General features: G+C 35.6%; 2 protein-coding genes across 2 annotated transcripts; both read right to left on the bottom strand.

The window, feature by feature from the left end:
* Positions 1-33: 33 nt before the first annotated feature.
* On the bottom strand, positions 34-4,723 carry LOC111509976 (uncharacterized). Its single transcript, XM_023165851.2, has 4 exons — positions 3,070-4,723; positions 2,896-3,021; positions 186-499; positions 34-135 (listed from the first exon to the last, which is right to left on the bottom strand). The coding sequence occupies exons 1-3, from the start codon at positions 3,254-3,256 to the stop codon at positions 243-245; spliced, it is 570 nt and encodes a 189-aa protein (XP_023021619.2). The 5' UTR covers positions 3,257-4,723; the 3' UTR covers positions 34-135; positions 186-242.
* A 13,536-nt stretch (positions 4,724-18,259) lies between these two features.
* On the bottom strand, positions 18,260-20,122 carry TBCB (tubulin-binding cofactor B). The gene is made up of 4 exons (XM_023165860.2): positions 19,907-20,122; positions 19,568-19,847; positions 18,684-18,900; positions 18,260-18,628 (listed from the first exon to the last, which is right to left on the bottom strand). Exons 1-4 carry the CDS (start codon positions 20,024-20,026, stop codon positions 18,511-18,513), a joined length of 735 nt encoding a protein of 244 aa, XP_023021628.1. The 5' UTR covers positions 20,027-20,122; the 3' UTR covers positions 18,260-18,510.
* Between the last annotated feature and the right edge of the window lie 1,613 nt (positions 20,123-21,735).

Genomic DNA, 21,735 nt, shown 5'->3' with positions numbered 1-21,735 from the left:
CTGAATTTTGGCGTAGCTGGTTCAAAATGATGATTTTGTGTTTTTTCAAGAATCCGTTGCTTGAAGGGCGCAACAAAATTCCAAAAAAGTTCTCTTCCAAGTGATTGGGGTAAAACTGCAGATGAAGAGTGTGACCTGTAAATATTATTATAGATCGAAAGTAAAATAGTTTTTATTCTACCGACCAAGTACAAAAAATTCAGGGCTGGACTTATACATGTCTTTCTTCCCTAGAAGTTTTCTTATTTGATGAATATCCAGTAGTAGTAATAAATGCTTCCTTTATTTGAGTTTGCTACTGTATCATTAAATGTAGATATTTCATCAGCTATTGAATACTCTGTATGGTCCAATGACTTTTCAATCAAAACTGTCTGCTTCTCAAGACTTTCAGTTGATTGCGGTATAACAAATCCATTACTTTCGAGAATGCTTTTGATACCCTCGATTTGATGTAGAACCTTATTTTGCATTTCATCTAATCTCTCTTGAATATAACCTGTGAACAGAATACTTGACTCATATTTTCAATTAAATGGCTCAGCCAACCTTGGAACTCCTAATTTTGATCTGATTCTTTATTCTGAAGATTCATCTTTATTCTTATAAAACTCGATGAAATGTCAATATTGAACCTGAACCCTGAACCAGCTGGAGGGTTCCAAAATCTTTGGTAAAAATATAGAGTACTCAAAAGTTATACCTAGTAATATACCCAAAAAGACTTTGTAGAGTCTGAGAATAGAATGGGATCTGCGTAGAATATTTAACAGCGCTGTATTATCCAATTGAAGGACATATGAACAGAATAGGGCTAGTTAATGGGAAGCTTAGCTGTAGGCAAGATGGCCGCAGTCACAAAATAGCGGATCACACATTGTTTCACAACTACCTCAATATGGGTATCAAATGACAGGGCTTGACTAGTAGAATAGTAGTACATTTTGAAAAAGATGCAAATTCAAGATGACCGTAGCTACAAAATGGCGGTTTACGTATTGACTTGTAATACTGAGGCACTAAATGAACTGAACAGAACGAGAATTGAGTAACAAAATTAGAAACTAAAAACTTAAAAATAGGTATTTTTTTTGTGTTGAACGGTTTTATAGAAAAAAAAAGATAATGATGTGGATAATGTACTGAAGATTAAAAAATAATTCGGAAGGTCCTAGGTAGAGTCATCACACAACTCTCTTCAGTAATCTATGATATCAGATAAAAAAAATAAAATCTTTGGGTGTAGCGTAACCTGTATCAATATGTAAATATTACGCCCAATGATTTTATTATTTTTTTACCTGATCAATACCATAGATTGCTGAGAAGAGTGATGTGATGAAAAATGGATTGAAGAGAAAGTTTTATAAACTGTTCATAAAATCATTTAGTAGCAAAGAAACAAAAATAAAAGATAATTAATGATGAAGTTAGGAAGTTTCACAGAAAATATTTGTTCCCTTTCAGTTATAATCTGTTTAACGAATTAACTTATTCAATAAGAGGATGTTCTAAAGTGCATTGAAACAATACAAAACGTGAACCAAAAATACTGGACCTGTAAGTATTTGATTGATTTTGGATTTTCACCATTATTTACCACAATATATAAAATATTTTTTTACAAAACATTTATTTGAGATTATTAGATCATTGAGATCTTATTCACAGAAGCATTTCCAAAAATATTTCAAGAAGACAAAAGTTTCTAAAATATTATTTGTTTTGTATAGCTTTAGGGTAATATGAATTGTTCGAAAGTTATCATGGCATTAACTTTCTTCATCAGAGCTGAATTCAAATGAATTTTGTTGTTGAAGTTTTAGAAAGTTATTTCTACGAGTTTGTTAAATCTTCAATGTCGAGTTTATAGTATGATTATAAAAAAGATTTACTTCAAATTAAATAAGCTTTGTACATCGGTTATAATGTCAATATACAATTCAAAAAGATTTCTAGCCCCACTCTTTTAACAGCCACCATTTATGTTCTTTCGATAAAGTAAACAAATTAGTCAATACTCAAAGAAATTGAATATTTTTTCTTGAGAAATGAATGTTTGATGTTTACATCAAACTTACACTTAATGTAATAATGAAAATTCAGAATATAAAGGGCATTTAGTTTCAATATAATTATGGAAGTGTATGACAACTACGTGTATGACAAATATCCTATTACATAAATTAGTTTTTTCAAAAAAAATTTAATGAATATTCCTGTGAAAAATAGTACAATGAAATTCCATGCAAGAGGCAGAGAAATAAAATGTGTAACAAGTTAATATTTACATACAACTTTGAAACCATTAAAAAGTTTACAAAACAAAACTGTCAAATACATTTTTTTATCTACCTTTCTTTGAATCAAATAAAAATCTATATAGGCCAAAGTGATACTCGATTTCAATTCTATTTATGAATTGAAAGTGTGCACCTTTCTGTAGTTTTTTAGAAAGAATAAAAGAAGTCTACGACATTAATGGAACATAGAAATTTACATGATTATCAAACAAGACAACCCAATAATCTGTTAAACAAAAAGTCTAAAATCTGTATTTTCCAGAGAAATAATTGCATATAATGAATTATCAAATGACGTTAAACAATTTTCCAACACAGAAAAAATTAAAATAGCATCAAAGAACTATTTGTTTCAATAACTCACAATATTATATTCGTTTTTTTTTTGTTATTAATTAGACCATTTTTGAAATAACTCTCTTCGAAGTTGTATATATGAATATTTCTTGTAAGAATAATTCCCTGTATACACCATTGTAGTTTCTTGGGAATTAATAAATAAATGAATGATTGAAACATTGAAATTTTCAATGTTAACACTGAAAAAAAAGTTGAAAATTGTTCGACAATAAATTTTTGGAATGCTACTTACTAGATGTACAAACTCCCTTTAGTTGCCTAGTTAATGTAGCGTTGGCAGAAGCTTGTAATTCTTTTGAACTTATTCTGCAAATAGCATGTTGAATTTCTTCAGCTGTATCATTAGCAGCAGAGAATCCTAAAAATAGTTTGAAATATTTTTTCAATGAATAAATCCTATACTCACCTTTAGATGGAAGATATAGGCCATTAACAGAGAAACTATTCATCAAAATATAAAATAATATCAGCATCTTATCCAGAAGGAGCCAGATGATACAGACTTCATAAAACACAAACTGAAAATACAGTAGTAACCCACTTATTTTTTGACTCAGTTCTCTGCCCCCTTTATGTGATTTTAATGACAACATAAATCTAAAGCATGTTGAAATAGTCCAATTTTAACTGCATTTCAGACTGCCTATTACTCTCAAGTGGAGCTGAAACATTTCACAAGCATACCAACTGAACAATTTAAACAAAATAATTTGTCTAATTCAGGAAAATTCTAGCCCAAAGTATACACTTGTATGGTAGCAAATCCTGGAAACTGAAACAAGCTAAAAAAACAATGAGTTCACTACAATTTTACTACACTCAGGTGCATAGAAAAATCTTGAAATGTCAACAAATTTTGATCTTGAATAACTTTCTTATTTTCAGATCGATTTTCATAATTTAATTTTGTAGTAGAATGACCATCTGGTGATATTTATTATATCTCGTTTATATGATATTAGGTATTTTGAGATAACCTAGGAGATGGTTGTTAATAAAGTAGTATAGAGTAGGATACCTGTATACAAAAAGTAGGAATATACTTACTGGAGAAGTATTTGGATATTTCCTTACAAATGGCGAAGTTGACCAGAAAGAAACTCCCGAAATCGTTCAGGTCAATTATGAAAAGGAAATTCCATATGGAGGTGATCAAAATGTAATTTGCTTTGAAAAAAATGAACCAATCTCATGTCGAAATGGATGACATTTACTACAAGCAGAATTCCAGAACCAATGAAAATTACGTTTTCTCAGGAGAAAGTGAAAATCCCAATGCTTGGATGAAATCTTATGAATCGTTGTGCTGTCCAAACAAGTGGAAATCTGACTCTGATAAAATAAATAATTTACGCTTCAATCTTTCAAGTATTGCACTAAAATGGTATGAAGACAGATGCATTCGCAAGTCCAATAGTCAGAATATTTGGATAAAATGAAAAACAAGTTTCTTACAAATTTTTATGAGAATACAACAAAGAAAAATCTCTATTCTACAGATACACTAATGGTGGAATACTTGAGTATTGATATGAAAAACAAATATTACTACATTGTGCTGAAGAGAATTTGTGTGAAAAGTCAAATATTGCTTTAATTATTTTGGGTTTACCGTATCTTATTCAAAATCAATTGAGAAGTAAAATCATTAATGATAATGAAGATTTGATTCATGCGTTGAAAAATTTGAATTTGATACAAGAAATTACAAAAATAAACCTGAAGCAAGAGAAATGCAGAACAAAATGAATGAGAAACAACACCAAGAAAAAACAGGAAATGAAAATTCAAAGAATTCAAAAAGTAAATATGTAATAAATGACCGTCTGGTCTGAATTGGCGATCCCTATATAAGTACTACTATGAATATATAATAATCATCTCAGTATTTACTCGCACCAGAAAAATTCACCCCCCTGTATATGGGATCGTTCAGCCAAAGGTATTTATTTTCTTAATTTAGTTTGGTAGCGTGAGAGTTGCTGCCACCAGATCAGAGAAAGTTTGAAATCCGTCCTGATCACACGGATTGAGAATTAGTAGGCAACTTGGTCAACAGTTGACTTTTTCCTACCTTCTAATCTTCGTGGAGAAATGGCTTGGTTATGCCACCAATTATATCCTCAGAGGCTGGATTCGGCCACGGCTTAAATGCGTGGTCTATTAGGGGTTTGAGGAAATGAAATAATATTAGCAAAGTTTTCACAAACCAACTTTATTGATGAGTAAAGTTGGCAGAATAATCGGATTAACAATAGAATAAAATTAAATGAACAAAAATTAATACTGAACGTTATTTACACTATATAAAAGAGAAAGAAATAAATAATTATAACCATGAACAAACTGACAGGAGTATTCCTTTGAAAATTGAGGTAACTTCACTTATACCAATTAAAATACAACTCTGAGAAGTTATCAAGAGACCCACTTAATCGCTCCTCTCTGTATAACGTAGGAAATTACTATGACCTATAATAATCTAATAAAATGAAAAGGGAACCCGATTCGTAGCTATATTATTATGGTAAATGTTCATTAATACTCTAGGTGCCAAGTCGAAAATATAGTCCACATAAGCATGCAATAACATCTACACTATATATCAGAATTGTTTAAAATACGCTCACCAAAATTATCGTAGACGGACTCCCCTGAAAACTCCAACGAAAGCCACTATTTCCCCAAAAACTCTTAACAGAAACTCGGAAAAATCTCTAAATCACTAAATTGAATAAACCCGCGAATACTACCAAAACCCAATTAGTGTCACTTCTCTAAACAGTGACTTGAAATATCTCAATATTTCAATTCACTCAAAATTTCCTCTAGAATTTCCAGCTACCGTAGGAAATTCAACTGGATTCACCAAATCTCCGCGCACCACCCACTTAAATCTTTCCAAAAAAACCTCACCACCTTTACTATGTTAGGGGATGTAAGTAATGTTATCCCAGAAAATTCTAACCAATCAGAAAGTTTGAAATTGTTTCTAAGACTGGTACTCTTTTCGCCACCTCATGGTCCGGCGAATAAGTCCTCAAGAATTCACGTCTAGTTCCCGACATTTCTAATGTCGTGAGTCTACTACTGATATATAGATGTCACTGCAAGGGTCATTTTTGGATATTTTCTTTGCTGTCTCGAATAAAACATATGTAGATTAGCCACTTGGGTGGCTTCATTTTATCTTGTCGTTAAATTTAGAGCTCATAAGATAAATTGCGATATTTATTATACGTTTGAGTGTTTTCTGACTTTTATTCTAAATGGGGTATACAGACTGGATGACATATTTTCGACCCTTAACGAAAGATAATGAAATGAATTATGGGGTTGAATGTTACAAAATATCGAATTTCTTAGTATCAAGCAGTTAATTTTAACGACTTTTTTTCTTTAAATGGCTTGGTTCTGTTGGCCTTAAGGTTATTTCTGAAAGATGATAAGGTTCCCTTTTCATACGAAAACACATGTGTTTTGGTATTTAAAATTCAACTAAAAATATAATAAATCCAACTTATTACAATACTCCCCCTTTTGAAAAAGTTTTGGCTTAATTGCCATAACTTTTCTCGCTTCATGCTTACTGACAAATGCAACAACGCCACCTCATGTCGAATTCAAATATGAAAACAGAATAGGTATCACCTCAAGTTACGCGACTTTCAGTGGGGTTGTCTCGCATGCTATGATTAGGGGTTCCCTAACGAAATATTCCAAATTTTACAAAAAAAAAGTCATTGAAATAGGAGTGAACGTATCTCCTTGTATACTACAGTTCGCGTTATCACATCACAACAGAGGCCATATTCACTCACGATTCACTGTAGTCTTTTACGCCTTGGTGAATTTCCATCTCAATAACTTCCATATGATATGCTACTCTTTATTGGTCAACGGCACATTATTCTAGATACGATTCGAATAGATTGAACTCAGATTGAATTCAATCTACACAGATCCTAAGTTCGTCCTACAACTTTGTACCGCACTGATTGAAAAGTCTTTTGGTCAGCCACTCAAGCTGCTTCGTTAATGTCTTTGTTCACAGTCCAGTGTGTCTGGGGCAAAACAGGGTAACCGCCAGTGGTATGATGGGCAGTCTGCTGGGGTTCTGCGATGATTGGCAATGACGTCGTCGGTTTATCTGGTTGGGCTTCTCTGGAACGCTCCAGTTGAATTACACACCAGGTCAGGGTATCGCCTATAGAGTAGGTACTTCGCAACTCGAAATGTATAATAACCGCCAATTAGTCTCTCGCTCGGATCCTCACGTCGACTAAGAAAGCCATATTCTTCCAGGTTCGTCCATTTTCATGGTAGGTTGTTCCTTCGCAGGTGCAGGTACTATCCACTGATCCCAATATTATTAATGTGGCGCTGATTGAACAATTCAAGGTTATTTGTTCAATAACTAACAGGATCCCAACAGGTATAGTTTCAACGTTCCGTAACTGTCTACATAACTCGACAGTCCTTTTTCCACCAAATAAGTCTGACTATGCATCTCACGGTGATGCATCAATCTGAAGTCGCTCAAGTACGCGGATTCTCGTTCTGGACACTAACGTCTCTGAGAGATACAGTCGAAATGTTCACTCTCTCATCCCTGCAACCGTACGCGATCATCCTGATTACCGATACAAAATAATGCCTGACCAGCAAGATAGCAATCATTAGGAAAATCGAGATCGTGCTGCCTTTTTCCATCTCATTGCCAGGGATTGACGAAGGGTGTATAGACGCTCCAATTTAGATTAAACCATCGATCGTTTATAATATGGTAAAATAAAAATCATTACATTCATTAAGAAAAGTTGAGACTACAATAAACTATACAATAAACTAAAAGGAAGTGAAAACAAAATTCACTTGATACGTCATCTAATGTCAATCCGGGTCAAAGATGGACACTAGTTCGACGAACACATCAATAACTTAGCTTGAAGAGAGTTTACCCCGGGCTCTTCAAGTAACGGCACTCCTCTGATTTGCTCAAATGCATTCTCATCATTATAGTTTCTTTCCTGCCCACCCCTAATCGTTCATCTACTCGTATCATACATTCATCTCACTCATTAATTTCACTCTCCATCATCCAGTTCTCATTCACTCAGTTACATTCTCTTACAGGTTCAGTCGATCTGGTTCTCTCCGAATCCGAGCGGATCTCCTTAAGGGTTGGGGTTCCTCTATACCTTCCTCTACATCAACATCTTCCTCCTCAGTCACTGCTTCTTCCGAGTGACCTTCGAATTCTATCCACTGGGGGAGAATTGTGATTTTTTTCTCGTTTTCCTCTTCTTTACGTCCATTCTTAGACGTCCTCCCAGAGCTATTCATCCTCTCCTCTTCATAGTCGCTATTATTATTTTCCTCGGAATCATCCCCTTCGACAGTATAGGTTGAGTATGACTTCAGCCGATTCACGTGTACTACCTGTTCGTCTGTTCCACCAACCTTCTTCACTCGATAGGTCACTGGACCTATTATCTCTACAACCTTGTATGGCCCTATCCAGGGCTTCACGAGTTTCTTTGATATACCGGGCTTAACGTGCATTCGCAAGAGATACACTTGATCTCCGAGCTCATACGTCCTCTCCCTCGTTTTTTTGTTGTAATGCTTTGCTCTTTCTTCTTTGGCCTTTTCCGATGTTTTCAATACTCGCGAGTACACTTCTTTCAGTCTGGCAGCTAGCTCCGAAGCGTAGTTTTCTGCACAGTCGTATCTGATTCGCTGCGGTCGAATGAAGTCTTCCACAGGCAACACTTGCTCACGTCCATGCAGAAGGAAGAACGGGGTGTATCCGGTGGAAATATGAACGTTCCCGCGGTAAGCCATCAGTACCACCGGAATCCATGTGTCCCAGTCGCGTTGATTATCTGCTATATAATGTGATAGCATATCTTTCAACACTCGGTGCATCCGTTCAATTTGACCATTCGATGTTGGTGCGTAGCTCGAAGTTTGGATCTTCTTGATATCCAACATTTGACATACAGCCTTAAATAGGCCAGACGTAAAGTTTGCTCCTTTGTCAGTTAAGAGCATCCTAGGCGCTCCATGTCGGTACACGATGTGTTCCACGAAGGCTCGTGCGATTGTGTCCGTCTTTTGGTCTGGAAGGGGAATAGCTTCCACGTACTTCGTAAAATAATCTTGGAACGTTAATAGGTAGCGATTTCCATCCCAAGATGTCACTAAGGGTCCCACTATGTCCATAGACGTCAGTTCCCAGGGTTCATAAGCCGTCGTGAACTTTTGAAGAGGTGCCTTTCTATGATGTGGTGAAGTTTTTCGCTTATTACAAGATTCGCAAGCTGCCACGTAATTTGATATTACCGCCCGCATATTAGGCCAATAAAATCTCCTCTTGATACTCCACAACGTTTTTTGTTGCCCCTGATGTCCGGCCATAGGCATATTATGAAAATCTTCAAGTACCTTCTTCATCATTTCCTTGGGGACTACTAGCTTTTCTTCTCCATCTTCTTCAATTCTATACAGTATTCCGTCTTTATCTGTATAGAATTCTTGTTTTCCTTCCTCTGCATCTTTCAGTTGGGCTATCACGGATTGGCAAAATTTATCACGACTTTGTGCCCTCTCCACAGTTTCTCGATCCCAAACTGGTTCTATAACTATATTTTCTTCTACAATCCAGATAGGTTTGTCTATAGTGCCCCTGTCGTCGTACACTCTGATTTCCATGTCAGATCCGTACCAAATGAATTCAATCATTTCCACCACTTTTTCCCATTCCAGTCCGTCCAAACCACATCCCAGCTTAGGTATGGCCAGAAATTTATCCTGGTTTCTTTCGCAACATTCTCGGAGTTCTTTAAGACACTCCCATAATGTGTGGTAGGTGGGTTTCTCATAGTAGGCACTCTCCGTGACCAGGTAATAAATGTTCCTTTCCGGAAGCGCTAACATCGCTACTTCCCCTACACCTTTTCCTTGTCCTTTCAGGGACTCCACGCCTCCATATCTCTCCTTGAAAATCTTGGCGAGCCCCGCTCCCATAGCTAGATCCTTCGACACGCAGTGAGCTAACGCCCAATTTTCTGGTGAAGTGAACAAATCTTCTTTCCGATACGTCAGGTTTTGGAACCGTGGTATCTTATGTTTCTTCCTATACTCTTTGAATTCCACGTACTTCACGTCTATGAAGTTTTCTTCTTCATTATACATTCGACTAAGAGCATCGGCATTTCCGTGAAGTTTTCCGGGTCGATGGATAATTTCAAAATCGTACTCCGCCAAGGTTAGTGCCCATCTAGTCAACCTCGAACTCGGGTCTTTCAGAGTCAGCAACCATTTCAACGGTCGGTGGTCGGTGATTACCGAGAATTTCTTCCCGTATACATAACAACGGAAAGTTTGTATTCCATACATAACTCCAAGTAACTCCTTTTCTGTCGTAGTGTAGTTCAATTCTGCCTTCTTCAACTTACGGCTCGCATAGGCAATGGGTCTTTCATACCCATCTCGTAGTTGGCTCAACACTGCTCCCACACCTAGTCCTGACGCATCGGTCGCCAAAATAAACGGTTGCTCGAAGTCAGGAAAAATCAAAATCGAATCTGACTTCAACACATTCTTCAGTTTCCTTATGGCTTCTAGCACTTCTTCTGTAATTTCAAATTTGACGTTCTTTTTCGTCAAATTGACCAATGGTGCAGATATCTCCGTAATATTGGGTATGAATCGGCGGTACCAATTTACTATTCCCAAAAAGGACCTCACTCCCCTGATATTCTTTGGTAGTGGAAAGTTGGCAATTGTCTCTATGGTCTCCGGGTCGGGTAATATACCCTCCTGGGAAAGGACATGGCCCAAATATTTCACTTTCTCTGACATGAAATTACATTTCTTTGGTTTCAGCTTCACATTAGCCTCGCTCAATCTTTCGAAAACCCTTTCAATTTTTTCAATGTGGTCTTTTCCACCCTCAGTATTGAAAATGATGATATCATCCAAATAGACCATACATGTCTCTGGAGTCAACCCTGTGAGTGTCATGTTCATAAACCTCTGGAAGGTCGAAGGCGCATTCACAAGACCGAATGGCATTTTCATATACTCGTAGTGACCTTGAAACGTACTGAATCCTGTCAACGGTATCGCCTGCTCGTCCATATCTATCTGATGATAGGCTTCGGCTACATCAATAACCGAGAAGAGCATGTTTGTACCTGCTTTGTGTCCTTGAATCAAATCCGATATGTTAGGAAGGGGATAGTATTCCTTCTTGGTTACGTTATTGAGTCCTCGGTAGTCGATGCACATTCTCACTTTCTCTTCTCCATTAGGCAGGCGTTTTGTTACCAGTACTACGGGTGCAGACCACGGACTACATGATGGTCTTATAACTTTCAAGTCCAATAATCTTTTTATTTCCCCTTCGAGTACTTCTCGTTGACGATAAGGTATGCGGTATGGAGCTTTACAAATGGGCTGTGCGCCTGGTACCAAAGTCAAGCTATGCTTTACCTTTGTCGTACTAGTCAACTCTTCATCTTCATCACGAAACAGATGCTTGTATTTTCGAATTAACTTAAATAGCTCTTCTTTGTTCATTTCATCCAAATGATGTAGGTCAAATCCATTTCTCATCCAATCATCGTTTGAAAAATCCAATTTACAAACATTGCTATTAGAGGTGTTAATTTGAGGTGATTCCTCACCCACAATAGCTCTACTAAGTTTCTGTCCTCTCTTCAGAATAACCTCTTTCCACGATAAGTTTATGATTTTCACTGGGATTTCTTTTTCATTCCTTACAACAGTACGGGCTACGTGTGCTTGAGGATTTCCTATTTCGAAGGGCTCACAAACTAGGATATCACCTTCTACAGGTACTTTCAGGCTTCCTCGTATATACGCCTCTGTCCTTGGGGAAATTACCAGATCCTCCATTGCTACCAGGTCCGATTCTGATACTGGCTCATCTGATGTCTGATTTTCGTCTGGACTGATATCAGACTTACTCTGTTTCGCGTGCGATGGACGCAATCCTGAATCTGTCTTGGAAGTACCGACACTTTCTCTAAGTTTGGATAACTCTGGTACTCTGACGATTTCATTTTCTAATTCCTGAGGAAAAATTCTGCCAGCATCGTTGATTCTGATGATGCCTTCAGTTTTATTTTCGTCATCTTCTGTGTCCGTCGTATTCTTCCTTGTCTCGGCTGCTGCCTCTTCTGTTGTGATAACTTGTACCGCTAAAGGTACCTCGGTTATCGCTTCAGTCTCCTCTGCATCGCCTTGCTTGTTGTTTCCTCTTCTTTCAAAATTTTCTGATATTTGTTGATGTCTATTCGTCTCCCATCGATCTGTCCGCTGGACTTGTCTTCTGTAACTATCGAAGAAGATTTTCACTTTTTGAAGCCAACCAGCCCAGTTATTCTCTGATCCCCGGTGCTGAAAAGATGCGGTTTCCCTGTGCGTTGCGTCTATGCTTCTTCCATTACTTTTGTTTTGTGCACTGCCTATTAGATTTTTGTCGTTTCTTCTCCTGGTGATTTGTCCTATCCTTGATGGTAATTGACATCCAATATTTCCGTCCATGTCCTTTTTGTGCAGAAATGGGATGACCTTTCCCCACATGGCGACTGATGGTACTTGCTCGTAGGAGATACGTGCTCGATTGGCATATAGGAAATCCCTTCCCAATAAGGCTTGAACCGTTCCCAATGTTTCATCCTCACAAACGACTGCGGTACATCTTGTGTTAACATCTCCATCCTCAGGTCCTATTGTCATACTCGTAGTACCCCACGTCCGCAGAGGATGTCCTGTGACACTGGTCAACTGATATTTATCCGCTCCTCTCACATCTACTTCATTCTCCAGCACTCGCTTTTTTTGAATAAGCGTTACCGCTGCTCCTGTATCTACTAAACAATAACTCAATACTCCATTCACACTCACTCTTATAATATGGGGTATATCCGGTATATCTCCTGAATTTACCTCCGGTATTACCATAACCCGTTTACTTTCCCTTTTATTATGATTTTGTACACCCGAATTTCCCAATTTCCCTGTATTATATATTTGATTCTGCCTTCTTGTTTGTCGATGGCCTCCATCCTGGCAGGGGGAATTCAGCCTCAGAAGTTTAAATTGACATTGTCCCCATCTTCCTGTCGTGGCCCTGAAAAAGAAGTCGACTGTGATGCTTGTCTAGGTATGGCTCCCGTATTCTGCTTTGCCTCTCTGCTGTTCTCAGCTTCCGCATTTGGTTGTCTATCTCTATTGTATCCAACTACGTTTCTGACCGGCTTCCATGTACGTGGTTGAAATTCTGCAACCCTAGCTCCCCTATAAGACCTACGAAAATCTGATCGACCCCTATTCTGATTGTTTCTTGGACAATCCCTTGCCCAATGATCTGCTTGTTGGCACACATAACATCCATTACTGTTTTCGGGTTGAACTCTGCGACAGTCTCTGGAGAAATGACCTGGTTTTCCGCATGAATAACAATTCTTTCCTAGAAGTGGATTATTTTTGTTCCTATAATCTCTGGAGCCTCTATATTCATCTCTATTGTTATCCGTGGTATCGACCCTCAATTCCCTAGACCAATGTTCAGAATTTCCACCACAAGCCTGGCACTCGCCCTGCTTATCTACTGCCGAAATTTTCAAGTTCGCACATCTTCCTTGGACCATCATAAGGGTTGTTTCCTGTAACTTAACTAACTCCTCAGCCTTCTCCAAATCCAAATTTTTCTCACTCAACAATAAAACGCCAGTTTCTTTCATAAGGTCCTTTCGCAGCCCCACCTTGAATTGATTCAGGATAAGTTCTCGATTTTTCCTTTTTATCCCAGCTTCCTCGCCAGCGTCAGCTCCTGCTAAATCTTCCTTTAGTAAGGCAGACCCTAAAATTCTTAACCTAGTACAAAATGACGACACATCTTCGTCATGTCGTTGAAAACATTTACTTAAATTCCACTGATTTTCGCCTGGTAATTGGAATGGGGTAAATTTTTTTATGAATTTATTCTTAAGATCAGTAAAATTTAACGTGTCCAACTGCGCATCCGATTTAAAATAATTATAGGCGTCACCAACAAGCTTGAATTTAAATAACTGAAGGGTTTCGTCCTCCGACCAATTATCCAGTCTTGCACGCAACTGTAATTTCTCAAAATACCTTACAACCTCTTTTCCTGAAAAATCATCTAAAGTTGCCGCGATCATACCTAGCGAATAGTGGGTTGCCACTCTAACAGGTGTTGGCGTGGGTGTAACCCCTGATACCCCTTCTTTATTATTCATTTCGATAATCGGAATGAGTATCGAACTAGAAACTACCTATATATTTTTTTGGACTCCTTGCTAAACTTCGGGTAAAATATATATGTATAGGCACAAGTCGGGTAATTTGTAGGGTTCCCTTTTCTATGTTGATAAACCTAACTGACTTCTACTGTATCTTATCAACCAAAAAAATTAACGCAAAATATTATTACTTTTTCTTTCTGGACCTCCTTCTTTCACCCTCTCAAATAAAATCTACCATTCAAATAAAATAATATATCTTACTGATAAAGTTAATCCTACCGATCTTTTTCTTTCACTCCCTCAAATAAAATAATCCCCTTCAAATGAAATAATATCCCACCGCTAGGCCACCACTGTAATAAATGACCGTCTGGTCTGAATTGGCGATCCCTATATAAGTACTACTATGAATATATAATAATCATCTCAGTATTTACTCGCACCAGAAAAATTCACCCCCCTGTATATGGGATCGTTCAGCCAAAGGTATTTATTTTCTTAATTTAGTTTGGTAGCGTGAGAGTTGCTGCCACCAGATCAGAGAAAGTTTGAAATCCGTCCTGATCACACGGATTGAGAATTAGTAGGCAACTTGGTCAACAGTTGACTTTTTCCTACCTTCTAATCTTCGTGGAGAAATGGCTTGGTTATGCCACCAATTATATCCTCAGAGGCTGGATTCGGCCACGGCTTAAATGCGTGGTCTATTAGGGGTTTGAGGAAATGAAATAATATTAGCAAAGTTTTCACAAACCAACTTTATTGATGAGTAAAGTTGGCAGAATAATCGGATTAACAATAGAATAAAATTAAATGAACAAAAATTAATACTGAACGTTATTTACACTATATAAAAGAGAAAGAAATAAATAATTATAACCATGAACAAACTGACAGGAGTATTCCTTTGAAAATTGAGGTAACTTCACTTATACCAATTAAAATACAACTCTGAGAAGTTATCAAGAGACCCACTTAATCGCTCCTCTCTGTATAACGTAGGAAATTACTATGACCTATAATAATCTAATAAAATGAAAAGGGAACCCGATTCGTAGCTATATTATTATGGTAAATGTTCATTAATACTCTAGGTGCCAAGTCGAAAATATAGTCCACATAAGCATGCAATAACATCTACACTATATATCAGAATTGTTTAAAATACGCTCACCAAAATTATCGTAGACGGACTCCCTGAAAACTCCAACGAAAGCCACTATTTCCCCAAAAACTCTTAACAGAAACTCGGAAAAATCTCTAAATCACTAAATTGAATAAACCCGCGAATACTACCAAAACCCAATTAGTGTCACTTCTCTAAACAGTGACTTGAAATATCTCAATATTTCAATTCACTCAAAATTTCCTCTAGAATTTCCAGCTACCGTAGGAAATTCAACTGGATTCACCAAATCTCCGCGCACCACCCACTTAAATCTTTCCAAAAAAACCTCACCACCTTTACTATGTTAGGGGATGTAAGTAATGTTATCCCAGAAAATTCTAACCAATCAGAAAGTTTGAAATTGTTTCTAAGACTGGTACTCTTTTCGCCACCTCATGGTCCGGCGAATAAGTCCTCAAGAATTCACGTCTAGTTCCCGACATTTCTAATGTCGTGAGTCTACTACTGATATATAGATGTCACTGCAAGGGTCATTTTTGGATATTTTCTTTGCTGTCTCGAATAAAACATATGTAGATTAGCCACTTGGGTGGCTTCATTTTATCTTGTCGTTAAATTTAGAGCTCATAAGATAAATTGCGATATTTATTATACGTTTGAGTGTTTTCTGACTTTTATTCTAAATGGGGTATACAGACTGGATGACATATTTTCGACCCTTAACGAAAGATAATGAAATGAATTATGGGGTTGAATGTTACAAAATATCGAATTTCTTAGTATCAAGCAGTTAATTTTAACGACTTTTTTTCTTTAAATGGCTTGGTTCTGTTGGCCTTAAGGTTATTTCTGAAAGATGATAAGGTTCCCTTTTCATACGAAAACACATGTGTTTTGGTATTTAAAATTCAACTAAAAATATAATAAATCCAACTTATTACAAATATAAAGGAAGTTCTAATTATAATTATTGTGATTTAGATGATCAGATAAACAAACAAAGAGAATTTGAAGGAAACTGAATCGTAATATCAAAATGAATGAATAAACAACTTATAGGAAACGGGCCAAGCTCACACACAGGATGGTCGAGTGTCATCCAAAAGCTGTATTTCACCTCACGATGTATCTATTAAACCTAGATGATAAAAATATACCTCCGTTTTCCTCGTAAATCAGGCTTTATTGGAAAATATTTCAAATGTGAATTTCAAAATTTCTCAATATTTCAAGGTGACAGTTTTCCATATACATCAGTGTATATTATTTTTCTGTAACTTCAACTTTTTTGTCAATGAAAGGAAGTAAGCACTTGATTAAAGAAAATGGTGTAATAAAGATATCCAACATTTTTTTATCGACCTTTTTTTTGGGTAATTGTTACCTTCCACAATCTGAAAAAAATAAAAAAATTATAATGGAGAACTTTATACAAGTGTAGAAGGGCAAACTTTTTAGTTTACCCCGATAAGTTACTGCGTAAATATCAAAGTATTTTTTACAAAGAAAAATCTTCTATTTATCAGTAACTTGTCGTATTTAACAATTTTGCCTATCAAAAAAATTATTAAGAAATAATACTTATCTTTTACGTTTCGGAGGCCAAAATCTGCCTCTGTCTTCAGAAATGGATAAAAATTCGAATATATATGCAGTTATTCCTTTTTCGAGAGCTTATTTCTTTATTCTTCGACAGATGTCAAAGAAGTTTTGAAATATGAAATTATGTCAATGTTGTTGATTGACAACTGAAATATTTTCGATGTAATACAAGGTACTCTCCGATATCAGTTTGTTGCCATTTCGCCACTATCCAAAGTTTTCTTCAAGATGGGTAGCCAAGTACGGTCTATTTCTAAGGAGCTATTCGAGATACGACAAGTTACTGATAAATAGAAGATTTTTCCTTTGTGAAAAATACTTTGATTTTTACGCAGTAACTTATCGGGGTAAACTAAAAAGTTTGCCCTTCTACACTTGTATAAAGTTCTCCATTATAATTTTTATATTTTTTCAGATTGTGGAAGGTAACAATTACCCAAAAAAAAGGTCGATAAAAAACTGATTTTTTCCTCCACAAAAAATGACTTTCATTGAATATCCAACTTTTCAGTCTGGTCTTCTGATATGTCTCTTCTTTTTAATACAAACAAAACAAATTGTGTAACTTTTCATACTCATCAAAACAAAAACGTACCGCCATTAAATATCAACATTAATAACACATGCATTTATAGTACTGAAAGTGTTAAATTTCTTGGAATTTTTTTGGACGAAGACTTATCATTTCGAACTCACTGTCTACAGCTTTCTAAGACACTGAACTCAAAATGTTACCAAATCAGAAATCTTAGATATACATTGAACTTGAATCATCTCCGTTCATTCTATTTTGCAGAAGTTCAATCAAGAATAAACTATGGTATTGCAGTCTGGGGTGGATCAGCATATGCACAAAATGTTTTTCTGGCTCAAAAGCGCATTGTTAGATGTATTGCTAGAGTCTCATTTAACCATAGTTGTCGTGACCTTTTCAAAAACATGAGGATTTTAACAGTTAGTGGTATTTTCATTTTAGAACTTTTGAAGAATATACACAAAGCTCGTGACGACCATATGCGTGTAGACGAACTACACAATTATGATACTAGACAGAAAGGCAAATATTGCGTTCCCTTCAAACGCTTAAATATTAGCTTAAATTCACCTACTGTACTTGGCTTAAGACTCTATAATCGACTTCCACAAAGATATAGATCCTTTTCAAACCGGAAATTTCTTATTGAAGTGAAAAAGATACTAATTGATCTGTGTCCCTACTTCCTAGAAGATTATTATGAATTAATTTTTTAAAGAACAACCTGTAAACATGTATTATTTCACTATCCTATGTTAATTGTATTTTGTCTGCAATCCTTGTTATGCATGTACATAATTTATTTTATTTTATCATTTTACTCACTGTACTTTGTTGTATGTCTATATGTTTTTTGACTTGTCCTATAGCTGTATTTGCTCGAATGGATAAATAAAGAATTGAATTGAATATTAATCCACTCTACTAATACATGTGTTACGAATCGCACGATAAAAGGTAAGAACTAGTTAATCCTTAGATTCGACTTCTGGATGCAGGAGGTGACAAATGGGAAACGGAAAAATAGATTTCAGCAGATTTTTATTGAATACATACTTTTTAGAGATTAAAAAAAGATTTATGTGTTACTATATTTGATAAGGAAAAAGTGCTGTTTGAAATTTGTTACAGTAATTATCTTCATCAAAGCTACATATAATTTTTATAAGTGTATATAAAGAAAATTAAATAAAGCATCACAAAGATATAATTATTTTATGAAATAACCTATATTAAATTGATTTTTCAAAAATATTTTTGGAATGATGGCAGGGTTCAAATTTCTTCGTTCAAATCATAATTTTCTTCAGGAAAGTCACCACAGGTAATATTCAGTGGTTTTACAAAGGCTCCATATTTTTCAGGACATTCAAAATACCTTTTACCTTTCAAACTGAAAAATATGATTACAGTGTGGTGAAATGAATCGAATTAAAGATCGGACTTACGATCCATCATTCTTGCCTAATGGTTCATCATATTTAACTCCTATCCAGTAACCAGACAAACCATCAACGGTTCCAGAATACATAACTGTGCCTAACCTAGTTGCTGCATTTTGAACAGTAACTTTGCATCTAGAACCTACTTTTGTGTCTTCTGCCATTTTCTTTTCAGCTTCTTCCAACTGTCTCTTTTTTTCCTGATTTTGTTCATTATACTTTCCTGGAATCAAAGGTAATATGTTGTGAAAATATTGTGGAAACAATAAGAACAAGATATAAAAACGGGTTCAAGAAGAAAAAAAAAGCTTTTTAATTTTTTTATGATTATATTTGACAGCATTTCATTCTGTAAATTATGATTTTTCTGTATATATGGGCACACTTTTACATTTTGATATATTTTATATTTGTCATAAGGTTAATGGCAAATAAAAATTCATATATAATTGTGAAATGAAGTTTATTAATATTATTCGGAATTCTTTGGAGAATTCTAGAAATTGAATAATGGAAAAAATGCTTGGTTGTACTTAATATTCATATTATTGATATCCAATTATAATTGAAAACTTTTTTTATGAAGTTGAATTCATTGAAACTACTATCAGGTCTATGTTCGGTCATAGTATTCACATAATTGGTAACAAATGATAGTTTCAAAGATTTTTCAAGTTAAAAATTAAGTACTATTCCAAAGTCATATTATTTACATTTAAAAAATCTGTTTTGAGGGTTCAACTTCTCCATAGTGGCTTCTTATTACTTTGTTTATATTTGTCAATGTAACTTAAAGATATGGAAACTTCGTCCAGTCAGAATGTACTTTTATTATTCACTAGAGATTACTCTTAAGAATTACTGCTTCTGAATATTATTAATTTTCTTACCCAATTCATTTTTCTGTAGAAATGATCGAACAGTATCAGTCCTTTTATTGTATTCCTCTTCAGGTAGTACGAATTTCGGAACATCATCTAATTCACTTTGAGCTGTATTGAAGCGCATTTGAAATTGATCAATAACATGTAACCGCACACCATCTTCCAATGGGTAGGACCCAAGGAGGGCATTATTATTCTCTAGTTTACATATCAATTTGTTATTTTCATCATATGCCTCAACTTGCATTGTATTACAGCTTCCTCCAGTCATCAACTCAAGCTTCACCTGAAGAATAAGTTGATTTATGAAATAATTCAAAATGAATTTTTAAATATTTTCACTACTTTTAGGTCTGATATTGTCAAGTCTTTGGGAAACCGTTTTTCACTATATACTGAATCTCCTTTTGAGGTGGAAATATGACAATTTATGAAATCTGCTGTTATTACTTTGAAATTTGTCATTTTGATGTTTATTCAACAATTTTGCAATATTAATAAGACACTAGTAATAAACATCAACAATAGGACACTTCTTTAACTTGTCATTTGTCATTAACCTTATAGCCTTCAACATTCTGATTTCTGACAGTAAATCCAGAAATCTTCTAGTGCACAATTTGCATAGAACTAACCCATACTAGACTTTTCATTTGGGATGCAAAGTTTTTAACCACTTTGATGACTATAAAAAAACTCCATTATTATTATTTTCAATCCAGACTTAGGACATTAATTATTGAGAAAAATTGTTATAATATTGATGAACGTATGTCATAAGAAAGTGTTCATTTATATTGTCAGTCAATTTTTATATTTGTGCCCTTGATCAAATGACATCATTTGTATTATGACACTTTGAAGTTCTTTAAATGTGCTCTCCTGTATCTGTTTTCATTTAGTTTCGTTCGTTTACAAGAATTTTGATAATCCTATATTTTTATATATTTCAATTCGTTTCCATTTATATTCATAACTTATACTTATGTCCATATTCTGGAAATTCTTACTGAATACATATATACTGGTTATGACGTTTTTGTCAATTACTGTTTGGATGTTTTAACACATTTATGATTTCCAACTGGAAAATGAAGATTTATTATTATCATCGTTATTAATCATAATAAAGATGTATAGAAAGGAACCCACAGGTGTTTTTAATGATTCACTTTTGATTTGTGGATGTGAGAAATGAGATTGACCCAAGTTGTGAAGATGAAGGAATAGATCGGTTCATGGCAGAGGTCTAGAGAAACTCCTTCAGAAATATTTGACAAATAGAACTGATTCCGAGGCAGGAGGACGGCTGTGATCGTGGCCAGATCACTTGTAAATGGTAACGATCAAACCATTTCAGTAAGAATTATTGTCAATCCTGCTAATAACAGGTTACCTCCCAAGAAAGACAAGTAATAGACACCTGTAAACCGATTGTGAAAATTGCCAGAATAGAGAAAGAAGGTCCTCTGCAGTGTGCTCAACAACCTGCGAAGGAACTCATCGACACCTTCAGGAAGACATGAAGTCATCTGTCTGAAGAGGAACTAGTCAAGGACACCCGATTCGTAGAGGAAGAGAACGACATATTTGTGAATGGCAAAATCATACTGGCGATGCAAAGGCCATACGTCAACCACCGAGACGATTGCAAAACAGGACGAAGCTTCATCCATCATCAAGGACATGTTGGAGAGGGAAGTGATCGAAAAATCAAGCAATCCCTGGTCGTCACATGTGCTGTTGGTGACTAAGACTATACTAAAACCTAAGACTAAGACTACAGGAGACTTGATCATTTCACCATCAGATAGGATAGTTCCCTCTTCCTAGAATAGATGACACTTCGAACATCTTGACTGAATGCAGATGATTCCCAACATTAGATCTAGAAAGCGAAATTGGCAGGTAGCCCTTCGCCCCAACAGTAATGAGAAGAATGCCTCTTCCACTGGCAATGGATCACATTGGTTCAAGTTTATACCGTCTGGATTATACAATGCACCCGCAACATTTGAACGATTGATGGAGTAGGTGCAATGAGAACTAACCTGTAAAATATGCTTGATATATCTTGATGACATTATAGTAACCGGAACATCTGTCAAATTAAAGGACTGTTTTCACAAAGCTACGAAATCGTCCATTTTCAAATCAATCTCAAAAAGTGTTAC

This window comes from Leptinotarsa decemlineata, unplaced genomic scaffold (assembly GCF_025532065.1).
Source record: "Leptinotarsa decemlineata unplaced genomic scaffold, Ldec_3_MD MMD2_tig00000199_RagTag_RagTag, whole genome shotgun sequence".
Taxonomy (NCBI): domain Eukaryota; kingdom Metazoa; phylum Arthropoda; class Insecta; order Coleoptera; family Chrysomelidae; genus Leptinotarsa; species Leptinotarsa decemlineata.
This window is presented reverse-complemented; position numbering and strand designations above follow the sequence as displayed.